We start from the raw sequence: 14861 nt of genomic DNA, 5'->3' as shown, positions 1-14861 counted from the left end.
TCAAATTTTTTTGAGCCAAGGTACATTGTTTTAATTGAAAAAATCACGAGGCACACCACCAACCAAAAATGTAAACAAAGATACTCTGTAGCCACCTATATTACATATATAGTCATTCTTATCAAAGTGTCTTGAATAGGAATCAAATAAACACAAACATTTATTTTTATCATATTTTACATTTCTTATTTCAAATTGCACTTAACATGTCCACTTCAAAAGTACACTTGAACAGTGCCACAACACTGTCGTGTGTGATGCCTGAATGTAGTAACATTCATGCATCACTAATTATCTTGTTTTGATGTAAAATGTTCTGAACTTACTGCCATCTAGTGATAATAAAATTACATGATTACGCCGCTAGTCACTACTACAGCAAAGACACTCAAAGATGGCATTATTTGCAGATAATTAATTAGTTTTCAAAAAATCTTTTAAGATCAATTACCGTATTGCTAAGGGTAAAAATAGCATGCAGTGAGCATGGGCTATGAAAAAAAAATATCTGTGTGCACTACATGCATTATTCCCGCAAGTCTGAACTGGCAGTGATTTGCGCAGCTTAACAGGAGGGGTCCGGGAACCATTGGACCCTCCACTTTACCGCCCTACCCATTTTTATTTGTTATTTGGGTTCCATCTCCTACAGGCATAGGGCAAAGTGTCAATGGAACAACTACATGACCTGGTGGGCCGGTCTATCAGTCAAACCTCTTGTGATGCCCACTGGTGTGTGCCCACAAAAGTGAAAAAAAGAGCATGCGTTTCTTTAAATGTTTATGGGGTTATGATAAGAAGATATTTTATTTGTTAACAGGGATTAAAGATGATGGGTGCAGTAACGGTGTTTCACCGTTAGGTTGTGTGGGAGGAGTTCAGAGAGACCATGGAGAAAGACTTCCACACAGCTTAGGGGAACTCTGGTCCACCATCCAGCATCTCAGGAGGGGGAAGCAGTAGATCACCAACACTGTTTATAGTGAGGATGGTGTGCTGCTGACCTTTTACTTGGGATGTTGTGGGCCAGTGGGCAGAATACTTCCAAGACCTCCTCAATCCCACCAACATGCCTTCCATTGAGAAGCGGAGCCTGGGGACTCTGGATCGAGTTCTCCAATCTCTGGCGATGAGGTCACTGAGGTGGTTAAAGAACTCCTCGGTGGCCTGGTATGGGGTGCCCTTAGTCACCAATTCTGTTCATTAGTTTTATGGATATAATTTCTAGGTGCAGCCAAGGTGTTGAGAGGATTGGTTTTGGTGGCCTTAGGATTGCATCTCTGCTTTTTGTGGATGATGTGGTCCTACTGGCTTCATCGGGTTGTGATCTACAGCTCTGACTGAAACGGACTGCAACTGAGTGTGAAGCGGCTGGGATGAAGATCTGTGCCTACAAAGCTGAGGCCATGATCTTGAGCCGGATAAGGGGAGAGGGCCTTCTCTGGGTCGAGGAGGATGTCCTGCCCCAAGAGGAGGAGCTTAAGTATGTCGTGATCTTGTTCAGGAATGAGGGAAAAATGGGGCGGGAGATTGACAGGCGAATTGGTGCAGCGTCTGTAATGAAGTGGGCACTGTACCGGTCTGTCGTTTGAAGGAGAGAGCTGAGTCAAAGAGCGAAGCTCTTAATTTACAGGTCGATCTACGTTCCTACCCTTTCTACCCTCATCTATGGTCATGAGCTTTGGGTCATCATGATCAAAATAATCCTTGACCAAAAGTCATGGATGCAAGCTACCAAAATGAGTTTTCTCTGTAGGGTGTCTGGGATCTCCCTTAGAGATAGGGTGAGAAGCTCAGTCATCACTTGCATTTCTCGAAGTTGATAATATTGATAATAAATATTCTTAAATTTATATATAGATATCTCATAGGTTATCAAATTTATTTGTGGGATTATATGTGTGAGAGACAATGAAATGCAGAGCCGCAGTGGTGTGACCAAAAAGCATGTTGGCATGAGGCACAGAGAGACAGGTGGCTGTCAGACAGGAGGCACGAAACAAAACAGAAGCAGAGTCATTTCATTAGACAATAAAGAAAAATGGAAATACACCCAAATCTTAGAACTTTGTGAACCTGAAAACATGACATATAGTAGCATTTTGATCATTCAAACACTGGTATATATTTTAGTCACTTAATTTACTTGAGTGTTTTCAGTGGCCTGTGGTGGGAACATCACAGAGCTCTACAACACCCCCAGTTAAAGCACAGCTGTTACTCTTGGCTACTTCCTAGTAAGTGAGAAATGGCATATTTAAAATACATTGTTCCAGAAATCTTTGCTGCATTACATTTCCCTACAAAGTTGGGAATGCAATTATAAGCAAATTAATTGTGATCAAGTTAAAAAAAAAAAAAACAATGTTGTGCTCACATATCAGGCTAAGTCCTGGTAGAAATACAAAGCAGTAAGAATGTATTTCTCTGTATCTTATGCATTCAAACACTAAGCGTATGTTTAGCAATAAGTGTGACACAGAACTAAATGTACCAATGACATATTGAGATGTAAACATTCAGAAATGCAAGTAGGCGGTTTATTACCACAAACTATATAATGGCAATCACATCAGACATTATGACTGGAATTAAATGCTAGGAGGCTGGTCACTGATTTAATCTTTAGAATGGTACTTCAATACTGACCACACAGATTTTTGTCGCTGTTTATATGATGTTTTTTCTTCACAGGAACCAGTGTCCGAGGAAAAGAAGGAAGATAATGAGGCAATGGGCAGAGTGGATGAGGGAGTAGAAGAGTTTTTCGCCAAGAAAATCATTCCTGACTGTGCATTGTGAGTTATTATACAACAGCAGAAAACACACAATGTTACTATATCAGTTAAAGCAACAGTGTGTTACAAAAGAAGTGTTAAATTCTAAAACAAGTGACATAGCAAGAAGAAAAAAAAGTTGCCTCATAATTATGCACACCTTCATACAGGAAGTTTATTTCTGTAGGCCCCTCCCTCATTAAACAAATACACATCAGCTAATATGGTTACATCCAGTAAGCATTCGAGTTTATGCAGCTTGGAGTTGGAGAATGTGCATAAAAATGATGATATGGTCAAAACTAAAACTTGCGCAGCAATTATGTATGCAGTGTATGAGAGACTGGTAGATGGTTGTCTTAAGCAAAAAGGGGAAAGACGAGCAATTTAGAGTGCAGGGTGTCCTAACTTCTCAGTTTAGAGAGACACATTTTCGTAGTAATCTTTTTTTAGTGAGTAATACAAGATTTGTTTTAATGTGCACCTGTAATTAATCACTTTCTTCTTCAGAGATAAATAAAAGTAGAATAGACATTGATATGATTTTTTTTTTTTTTGAAGACCTGAACATTTAATGGGTATGTCCTATTTTTGACATGTATTTTTCCACATCTTGTTACTTTGAAACTATTAATCATGGTGGGTGACTGAGATGAGAGACAGTGATAGAGCTCTAAACAGAAGTTGTTGGTGAAGTGGGAGAAATGTTGACTTTCCAATCTTTACCTATTAGCTACTTGCTCAGGTTTTTAGCACATGGACCAAACTATCTGAATTGTTTTCGGTTTAAGCATTCTGATGCATTTTAGAAATAATGAGCCCCCTTTTTTAAACTCAATTGCATTTATTTACAATATCAAACTTTGTGTATTTGCATGATTGCATTTTAAAACAACTCTGTTGAATTCCTTTATTAACATTGTATAAGAAAGCATAATGACATATTTATATTTGTTGTATATGACAATAATGGATACAAGCAATGCCTCTCTATGTTCAGGTACTTTCCCAACTCTGAAACTCTGCATTAAACACAAAAGAGGGGCACTTTATTTCAGGAGTGCAGTTTATTGCAGAGTTTTTGCTGTGACATAAATACTGTGTTTTGATAACTTTGTGGCTTTACTTACCATTTTTGTTTCATTCTAGAACACTATGTAGAAACAAGGTGAATTTTTATTTCATGCAGATAGGTTATTTGCCTCTTTGGGCAAATTTTTGCCCAGACTCAAATTAACTTGCACTAGAACTGTCTCCTATTGAGGACTTTAAACTCATGTTGCCACTAGGGGCATCGGTTGCTTGGCATGGGCAGTAGGAGAGTGTAAGTGCAACTGCACATATAGTCTGCCCAAGACTTTTGACAAAGGGCAAGAAAGACAACAAAGGATGTACTTCTCTACAAGAAAAACATATGGGTTGTTTTAAATTGTTCTTTTGTGGAATGTGGGTCAAAAGTTGAAACCACAAAGTTGCATTCAATAAATATGTGACTTTGACTTTGATATAAAGGAGTCATACTCATTATTCAGTATAACATATATCAGACTTATCTGTAGTTTTTAAGTGTGAATGCAGTCAATTAGTTGATCATTTCTAGTTGATGCTCCAACTGTGTTAATGATGTTTGCATAGTTCATTCCAAAATGCCTAAGCAAGTTCCTCAGTGGGATATTTAGGGTTTCTGAATGTGGATATTACTGTCATGACCCGGAAGGATGTTTGAAGTGAACATGTGACAGGTGGCTGCTTGTTGATTAGCTCCCCTTCTGTTGATCTGAATGTCCTCCATTGTCCTCCTGTCATCCCCTAACCCCTGGTCACTACCCTCTAATCTCCTCTCACAGGACTTTGTCATTGATTTCAGTCATTGATCACATTTGATGTTTGTGATGTGAATGTCCCTGTGTTAAAGGATTCTAGTTTTTTAAAACTTACTAAATGTAGTGTCATGATTTCATGCGTCATGAAATCATGACATGGCAGTGCTCACAGCATGAATACATGAATTAAAAGCCTAGAAAAATATAACAAGTTTTGCAAAAATGAATATTGGAGATGGATATAATATTGATAAATTCTTTCAATGAAAGAAGTAACACATTAATCTAGTTTTTAGATAACAAACCTAGAGATGCACTGACTTCCAAAAACAGCCTAATGCTGAGGTTGAAAAGTCAAAAAGGGAAAGCAGCAGTTTTACTGTGCTACAATCAGCCCTCCTGTTATTAACTGCAAGTCTTGCTCTCTCTCACTCCCTCACAGCTTGAATGAATAGCAGACTAGTGTTTGTTTTGACATCATCTTTGAATACCTCCATGACAATGAAAACAGTTAAACTGAATCTTCATCCATCAGCAACAGGCTCCACACCAAAGAGCTTTTTCTGCTTGATGTGGTGGAGCTTATATATGGTGTGTTCAGTGATCGGAAAAAGGCTGGATTTGTTTCATTTCCAACTGTCCAGTCATCAGTTAGTGTTGACCAACCGAAGTCACAGTATATTTCTAAATGACACCTAGTCAGAATATCCTTACTCGTGATTATACTATGGACCACATATGTGATCTGTTCTTTCCACTAATGTGTACATGCTGTAGTCATGCACAGTTGGTTTTATTCAAGAAAGCAGGTAAATTTAAACTCCTTACATGTGATACCAAGAACAGTAACTAATTGGTCCAAATGGCCAATCTGCTGTGTGGCTTCTAGACGTGACACACTACAAGTCTTGCTTCTCCTGAGACAAAACATTCTGATCTCTGAGAGTTGATTTTGCTTTGTCTGCCATTTGCATGAGTATTAGTTTTGTGAACCGGAGTAGAGCATGTTACTTGGTTCTTGAACCAGTAGTTGTAGTACTGAGTGTCTCCTTTCTTCTGTTGCTCTTTCTGCTGTCTCCCCACTGCAGAAAAGGCCGATGGGAGGAGTCAAACCCTGCCCAAATCCTTCCCACAGTGCCAAGTTCCACCCCTTTTTCCACTCCGTCTGACATCACTCCATCTACCACCACTCCCATCATCTCTCCCTCTGCCACATCTACTGACACCTCCCTTCCATCCATTAATGTTCACTCCCTTTCCTCATCTACCACCTTCCCATCCACAACTTGTTCCTCCACCACCACAATTCCTACAAAAAATATAAAGAAAAAGTTTGGTGATTTCTTCGCCTTCAAGAGGGCTCGAGCAGGCCGTGCTGCCAAGACAGGCAGTGGAGATGGAGGACATGGAGCTGAAGGGGTCAAGGTCAAAAGGACCTCCATTGCAGATCTCATTCGACCCCTCCGAGAGGCTAAAGACAGGGACAGAGACAGGGAAAGAAACAAGGAGAGGGAGAAGGAAAGAGAGAAGGAGACAGAGGAGGATGCTAACATTTATAATGATGCCACTACTACAGAAGGAACTGCCGCCCCCGGTCGCTATCTTGCAGACGTTGTGAGGGAAACGGTAAACCCCGCTGAGTCATTAAGCACAACACAATCCAGTGAGATGACTCCTTCCTACCCCACCATCACAACAAACCCCAAACTCACCACCTTTGTGCTTTCTGAACCGGAGCAAGCAGCAGTTCCTGTACCACCACACCTCAGCACCACTCCTGCAGTCATTACAACACCACCTGAGCCAGAAGCTCCATCATATGTGGAGAGGAGACACAAGGTGACCAAAAGACTGAGAGAAAACAAGAGCCAGAGTCTCATACTGCTGACAGGAATAGAGCCAGATGACAAGGATAATACACCCAATAAGGTCAGTCTGACAACACACTAAGGTCACCAATGTCATGTATATTTATTGGAGTACAAAGATGATGGTTCACATTATAACAGATGCACAACACTGGTTCAAAAAAAACAAAAACAAGGGTAATTTAAATCAATGGAAATGATGTTGAAGTGGAATTTCACCCTTTAACTTGGACATCAATGAATATTTTTCATGAATTTATCTGTTTTATTGCTGCAGCAATACTGCAGCCAGGAGTCTGTTAGTGTGTGCATGTCCAAGATGTTTTAGTTGTGTTCAGTTCCACTTATCAGCAGACGTGGCAGATTAAATCTGGCTTGTAAACAGTTTCATACTCATTAGGGTTGCAAGGCTCCAGAAACTTCCACTATTATTTAACTTAAGTGCAATAAAGTGAGGTAAGAAGCTCACTGTTAGCATCAGGGAATCTGTGATCAACCATGTGGTCTACCAAGGGAGGTGAGCATGCACTTGGCAAGGATTAGTTAAACTTGGCTTGACTGTACTTCATTTAGATTTCTTAAAACCAAACTAGGCTTGATGATGATTAGCTTTCTTTTCACATTCTCAATTACTTAATTTTTCTCCAATGTTAACCCTACGTTCTACTCTACTTTATACTGCAGAGCTAGAGGGGATCTCAATGATGGTGCAGCAAATAAGAAGTGCAAGAACATCTAAACATGTGTTGGCTTTACGCAATGAATCTACTTAAGTCAGATGCTACATTTTAAGCACCTCTGCAGTGTGTTGCCAGTTTGATGCATGTGATGCTTTTGTGGAATAACATTCATATGAACATATTTGTGCTCTCTGCTTTTCAGAAACATGCATCTGATGGTGCACCTGGCTTTGAACAGAGGCTTCAGGTGATGCTGCACAGAATGGGAGTGTCCAAAACTCCACCTGCTGAAACCAAGATGTGCCAGGTAGACAGGGTAGGAGTGTGTGTCAGTGTGTGTGTCAGTGTGTGTGTGTGCATGCGTGTATGTGCGTGTGTGTGTGTGTGTGTTTGTTTGTAATACCTTGTGGGGACGATTTTCCTGACATATACTACGTTGTGGGGACCAATTGCTCCTTGTGGGGACCAGAGCCTGGTCCCCACGAGGGGAAACCCTGTTTTTGGGTCAGGGGTCAGATTTAGGGCTAAGGTATGAATTGAGTTTTGGTTAGGGTTAGGTATGTGATGGTTAGGGTTAGGAAAAGGGTAAAGGTCAGGTTTAGGTTGTAGAAATGAATGGAAGTCAATGGAAAGTCCCCACAAAGATAGCAACACAAACATGTGCGTGCGTGCGTGTATGTGTGTGTAGACTAGGAGTATGCCATATCATCTTATTTACGGGAATACCATTAGATTTTTTGACACTGGTGAAAAAATTAATATTGCATTAAAACAAAGAAGTTAGTCAGCTGGTTATCTGGTCAACAGTCTGAACTGGACTGAATCTTGTTGATATCTACAATAAGGGAAGGACTAGCCTGGTAAAAACCAGCCCTTTGTCATACACTATTTGCTTCATACAGAGGGTCTGGGCTCTTGGTTATTGTACAGGTAAGGCTCGATTAAATGGCATCATCATTTGATATCGCAATATAAATTTTTTCACCAGGGTCAAAAAAGTCACTGGTATTACCATAAACAAGGCGATATGGCGCACCCCTAGTGTGGACACAACCTCTGGCACGTTTTTTTTTTTTTCTTTTATGCACATTTTCCCAAACCTTAATTTACCTTAAATTAAATGGTTCTTCTTATTTCAATCTTCCAGTTATATGTCAGACTATAACAACTTTATTTGCATGATGCTTGTGATTATTTGGCCTGAAGTTGTCATTTAAATGTTGAGAAGAGCTGTCAGTTCCACAAGTTCTAAAGAAACACTCATTACACTGTTCCTGTGATTATTTTTGACCCCCAGAGAGTACCCACAGATTTCTTGATTAAAATTTCTGGTTCACATGCCCTTGAAAGAATGTTCAGTTCTTTAAGCTAATTAACACTCTCCATCTAAAATTGTGCACAGTGGAAAAGCAGGGCTCCTTCATCAGCTCCTGCAGTTGTACAGTGAGAGAAGCAGACTTTTTCCTAATTTAGTATCTTACAGATTGCAGGGTTCTGATGAGAGTGTTCTGTAGAGTAGTCCTAGTGTTAAAATGATGTTGTTTAATGTGTCTGTTACAGAATAAAGACGAAGAGCTGAGAAAAGCCACCTCTGAAGGTAAGTTTACACATTACTGGCAGATTCCATTTCTGATGGAAAATCATATTCAGAAGATAAAAGTATTTAAATGGAGCATCAGTTTTGTTAAAAGAAAAACAAATATTTTTACATATTTATATTTTAAGAAAAAATATCACTTCAAAAATTCACTGCCTGCTTTTTGCATGTTTACAATCGTATCTAGGTGATTTCTCTTTGGCTATGAGCTCCAGACTAAACTGCCCTTCGGAGTCATTACTTGTTGAGCTACCTTTCTTTTACTGTATTTCTTACCAGTGTTGGACATTTAGGCCCTGTTTACATCGAGCTGGGTTTCAGTGGAACCGTAACATTTTATTTATTTATTTATTTTATCAAAATGATCGGATTTGCACTATTTCAGACCAGGTCTCTTATAGCAAAATAGTTTGGGAATTTTAGATGGAGAGTGTTAATGAACAGTAATTTTCCCTCATATTCAGAATTGGATCTCGAACTTGACTTTGACTAGGCTATTCTAACACATTACTCTGCTTTATCTATCCTAAGGGTCTTCTGTGTTTCATGTTTTAGCTGTGACTGTGTGTCAGTACACCTAGTTTACTTTCCACAGTGTAAAGTTTCAGGTCTTATCCCACTACTTTCAACATGGATGAAACTGGACAGCTTCAGCTTCTGTGAGCAGATAAATTGAAATAGCCTCATGTACTATTTTAATTTGTTCACCCTTCTTTATTGCTGTCTGACTGTGAATAGAGTGATTTTATTTATAAGCAACATAAGCATTACATATAGTGGCTATGAGCTCCAGACTAAACTGCCCTTTGGAGTCATTACACTGAATGACAGTAACTTAGAAGCTACAGATTTAGGTTAGATGAATTGTTTCTCAATGTCATGTTTAGATCAGTGTTTTTCAACCACTGTGCCGCGGCACACTAGTGTACCATGAGTGATCGTCAGGTGTGCTGTGGAAATTATCCAATTTCACCTACGGTATTTTCCGGACTATAAACTACTACTTTTTTCCTACACTTTGAACATGTGGATTTTTCTTCAACCACCAGGGGGCTCTTTAGCAGGAAGTGAATCATTGGAAGTCAAAATTGGAAATCAAAGAAGAACATGCTAATTTTGATTTGGAACAAGCACATGCTAGCAGCAGGCACGACGGAGAAATGTTTTCAAACTCATATTATGCAGCTTCTAAGTTGAGGAGTGTTGATCTGGCAGTACAGGAGGGAAATAAAGCCGCTGCACGTAAACTCGGCGTGAACAAAACCGGATTTGGAGACGGAGAACTGCGTACTTAATATATCCAGCAGTTATTAGGACGCAGCTCTCTGCTGCCCTCTGCTGGCTCCTTATGAGAAACCGAGAGCGGCAGAGATACCAGCGGCCTGTAGCCCGGTGCGGCTGATACCATACCATACCATACCAACTTTATTTATAAAGCACTTTAAAACAACCACAGCTGATACAAAGTGCTGTACATCAAAACACAACATAACAATAAAAAAAACATAAAATACAGTTTAAAAACAAAAACATACAATTTAAAACTAGATCCCGCTGGAGTTGTAAGCCAAGTAAAATAGATGGGTTTTAAGACGAGCTTTAAAAGTGGACAGTGAAGGGGCCTCTCTGACCTGCAAAGGCAAGTTGTTCCATAATTTGGGGCCCCTGACAGAGAAAGCCCTGTCCCCTCTGAGCTTCCTTCTTGGTCTCGGCACCTCCAAGAGCAGCTGATCTGCGGACCTGAGAGACCGATAAGGTATGTAGGGGTGAAGAAGCTCAGAGAGGTAAGCCGGGGCAAGATTATGTAGTGATTTAAAATCAAACATAAGAATTTTAAAATGAATCCTAAAATATACAGGCAGCCAGTGAAGTGAGGCCAGGACAGGGGTCACATGTTCCCTCTTTCGAGTTCCTGTCAACAGTTGTACAGCAGCATCTGAACCAGCTGCAAAAGTGAGACCAGCGACTGACTGACTCCCAGATAAAGTGAGTTACAGTAATCCAGTCGAGTCGAAATAAAAGCGTGGATCACTGTTTCAAAATGCTGCCTGGAAAGAAAAGATTTCACTGATGCCAATCGCCTTAAATGATAAAAGCTGGACTTAACCACGGCTCTGATTTGGCTGTCCAATTTAAAATCACTGTCCACCTTAAAACCAAAATCTGTAATAACAGGTTTAAAATATACCTCCAAGGGTCCCAGGTCAACAGAGGAGGACTCACAGGAGCCTCTGGGTCCAAACACCATCACCTGTTTTCTTTTCATTAAAATTTAAAAAGTTCAAGGCCAACCAAGCTTTTATATCACCTAGACATGCCAGGAGTTGTTTGATAGAATGTACATCCTTCTGCTTCAGAGGCAAATAAATCTGGCAATCGTCAGCATAACGATGAAATTAAATCCCATGTTTCCTGAGGATAGAACCCAGAGGCAGTAAATAAAGAAAGAAAAGCAGTGGGCCCAGAACTGAGCCCTGCGGGACACCATAAGGCATTGAAGCAGCAGATGATTCAGAGTCACTAATTTTGACTGAAATTGGTCTCTCCTCCAGGTAAGACCTGAACCATTTAAGAACATTGCCACCAATACCTACAATATGCTGTAATCGCGATATTAAAATGTTGTGGTCTACTGTATCAAAGGCAGCAGTTAGGTCAAGTAAAATCAGAACAACATAATTACCAGAATCACATGCAAGAAGGATGTCATTAAAAACTCTTATTAAAGCAGATTCTGTGCTATGAAGAGTTTTAAAACCTGACTGAAAAACCTCCAGAATGCCATTCTCATCTAAAAACTGTTTCAGCTGACAGTACACAATTTTTTCTAAAACCTTAGGCAGCTTCGAAATAGGCCGATAATTAGCCAGAACAGTTTGATCAAGGCCAGGTTTTTTAAGCAGTGGCTGCACTACTGCATGTTTAAAACTAGCAGGGACCACACCTGAGGACAGACTGCTATTTATATTTGCAAGAACATTTTATCTATGCTAGATAAAATATCTTTAAAAAGCTGTGGAGGGACGTGATCACGGGGGGAACCTGATGGTTTAATATGGCCAACCGCGTCCTCTAAAAGTGAGACAGTCACAGGCTCAAACTGAGTGAAAGCAGCAGAGCAAGGGACCGAAACAGAGGGGTCAGGAGCTGTAATACGAGCCCTGGTACTACCAACCTTTTTAATAAAAAAAACACAGAAAATTATCACACATTTCAGGAGAAGCTTCCAAACAGGCATTCTGTGGAATATTAAGCACAGAGTCATTGGTGTTAAATAAAACACGTGGGTTATGGCTGTTTGAGAAAATGATATTTGCCAAATATTCCCTTTTTGCCTCTTTAACTGTGCTCTGGTAGAGATGCCAACAGTATTTTAAAATTTGAAAAGTAACCTGTAATTTATCCTTTTTCCACCTGCGTTCAACACGGCGACATTCCTTCCTGACAGCACGAGTTCTGTCATTAAACCAAGGCTCAGGTTTAACCTTTGGCTGCCTGGTTTTTAATGGAGCAACCGAGTCCAGGATGGTTTGGGAGGAAGAATAGAACCAGGACCAGAGCTCTTCTGTATCAGAGTAGAGGAAGTCAGATGATCCACAGAGCTGAAGAAAAGCAGTAGAGAACTGAGTGGCAGTGGAAGCATTAATAATCTGACAGCGCCGAACAGCAGCACGAGTTTTAACTGCAGTAGGTGTCAAACTGACACTGAATAAAACAGGCAGGTGATCCAAGAACACAGAGCCACAGCTTTCCAGGTTAGTCACAGGCAGACCTCAGGAAATAACCAGGTCCAGTGTGTGTCTGTGCTCATGTGTTGGGCTGGATACGGCCTGCACCAGATTAAGAGTCCAGAAGGCTTAAAAAGTCCTTTACCAGAGGTTTATCAGGACAACACACGTGTATATTGAAGTCTCCAACAATAAGAACATGTTCATAGTTAGTTATAATCCCAGATAAAAAGTCAGAGAAGTCGCTTATAAAATCCTTATTATATTTGGGGGGCCGGTAAACGACAGCACAGAAAACTGGGTTTACGTGTCTCATCTCAAATGCCGTAAACTCAAAGCTGGGGAAAGACGTCTGTAGAAAACACTGCTTACATCTGTAGTCCTGTTTGTAAACAGTCGCTGTGCCTCCCCCTCTCCCCGAAGCCCGTGGTAAGTTTCCAGGAGGATAGGGGGATTCAAAAAATTTGAAGGTACGGTTTATAGTATGGTGCGCTCATAGTCCGGAAAGTACGGTAATTGGTCTTAAAAGATTTTTTGAAAACTAATTAATTATCTGCAAATAATGCCATCTTTGAGTGTCTTTGCTGTAGTAGTGACTAGCGGCGTAATCATGTAATTTTATTATCACTAGATGGCAGTAAGTACAGAACATTTTACATCAAAACAAGATAATTAGTGATGCATGAATGTTACTACATTCAGGCATCACACACGACAGTGTTGTGGCACTGTTCAAGTGTACTTTTGAAGTGGACATGTTAAGTGCAATTTGAAATAAGAAATGTAAAATATGATAAAAATAAATGTTTGTGTTTATTTGATTCCTATTCAAGACACTTTGATAAGAATGACTATATATGTAATATAGGTGGCTACAGAGTATCTTTGTTTACATTTTTGGTTGGTGGTGTGCCTCGTGATTTTTTCAATTAAAACAATGTACCTTGGCTCAAAAAAGGCTGAAAAACACTGGTTTAGATGACCTTGTCATATGTTGCATTGTCTTCTGTTTCTGTCCCTAAGGTGCTATCCTAAACAAACCAGAACTACCTCCCAAAGACATCAAGTCCAGAATAATGTCCACTTCAAGAGGTACAAATGCCAGAGTCTAATCAGTTTCATTCTGTTTGGAGACTTTTTGTTGCGCTGGAGAGTCAGGGTAAAAATCCTGAGCAGGTTTACTGCTGTCCTTTAGCAGTCACAATGGCTGCTAAACATTTATACATTCAGTGATTCTGTATCATTTCACTTTCAACTTTTGTTTATAGCTGAGTCCAGACATCCTCTGAGAGTGCAAGACTCCAACCGACCAGAACTGCTTTACCCAAAGCCTGCCCTTCCTGAGTGCATCATGGGTCCCCTGCCCCCCAAACCTTCCTTAGCAGCCAAACTCCCCCCACCCATCCCAGCTGCTCGCCCCTCCTCTGCTCCTGCTTTCACCAGCTCAACAGAGCAGGTCCATCTTACAGCCCACACACATGATGGCAGGCCAATGGAAACTGAGCAGGTAACGCACCAATCAGAACGGACAATTCTTATCATTACAAAAATAGAACAAATGGAAACCTATATTCAATCAATTCAATCAAAATTCAAGATCCTCACAAAAGACCGAGGTTGATGAGTTATGGGTTGCAGATGTGAGGGAAGAGAGAGAGAAAAAGAGAGAGAGAGGGGGTAAGTGACACAGGGGAAGTGACAGAGAGTCTGCAGAACATCACAGGACATTAAGTAATGTCATTGTCTCATTGCTGCAACATCTGAGTAGCATTCGTATAACTATGTGTAAGGCTGGGTCAAAGTTTCACATGTTCTCTAGCCTTATTTACCAAAAGCAGCACTACTATATAAGGCAGATGCACAGTGATGTGACTGAGTTAGCATTTGTTTTATCACTTAATGAAAAGGGAAATACAAGTTTGTACGGACGTTGACTGATATTGTTTTTACAATTATAGAAAAAAATATTTTTGTTGTCAAACAGATTCTAAATTAGACAGAAATTGTTCGTTAGCACATAGAATAGATATACAATAAATGATAAAATGGTCTGTACTTGTGTAGCTCTTTATCAAGTCCAGAGGACCACAAAGAGCTTCACACTACATGCACCCATTCAGACACACACTGATGGTGGCAAGCTACTGGACAGTAGCTACCACTACCCTGAGGCAGTCTGACGGAGGTGAGGCTACCATGCACCGGTGCCAGCGACAAGCAGGCAGGGTGGGTGAAGTGTCTTGCCCAATACACAATGACTGAGACAGAGGGAGGGACTGGAACCTGGTGTAATTGACAGGTGGTCTGGAGGTGTGGACCGTCAATGGGATTAAGAATGCCAAACAGCAAAACAGCTTTTGGTTCTATTACTATCATGGTTTGAGATAA

General features: G+C 40.3%; 1 protein-coding gene across 2 annotated transcripts in view; it reads left to right on the top strand.

The window, feature by feature from the left end:
• The window catches only part of carmil2 (capping protein regulator and myosin 1 linker 2), a 61291-nt gene that overhangs the window by 40781 nt on the left and 5649 nt on the right, over positions 1-14861 (top strand). The window contains exons 32-37 of one of the 2 annotated variants that reach the window (XM_088006658.1): positions 2695-2798; positions 5689-6529; positions 7351-7455; positions 8709-8745; positions 13497-13565; positions 13742-13980. In XM_088006658.1, the coding sequence (XP_087862784.1) occupies positions 2695-2798; positions 5689-6529; positions 7351-7455; positions 8709-8745; positions 13497-13565; positions 13742-13980 (1395 nt within the window). Of the gene's footprint in view, positions 1-2694; positions 2799-5688; positions 6530-7350; positions 7465-8708; positions 8746-13496; positions 13566-13741; positions 13981-14861 lie in introns of both variants that reach the window. The other variant, XM_088006657.1, reaches the window with a different exon arrangement.

The sequence above is a fragment of the Poecilia mexicana genome, unplaced genomic scaffold, assembly GCF_051168715.1.
Source record: "Poecilia mexicana isolate PSO_F unplaced genomic scaffold, ASM5116871v1 scaffold_6, whole genome shotgun sequence".
In the NCBI taxonomy this organism is placed as follows: domain Eukaryota; kingdom Metazoa; phylum Chordata; class Actinopteri; order Cyprinodontiformes; family Poeciliidae; genus Poecilia; species Poecilia mexicana.
This window is presented reverse-complemented; position numbering and strand designations above follow the sequence as displayed.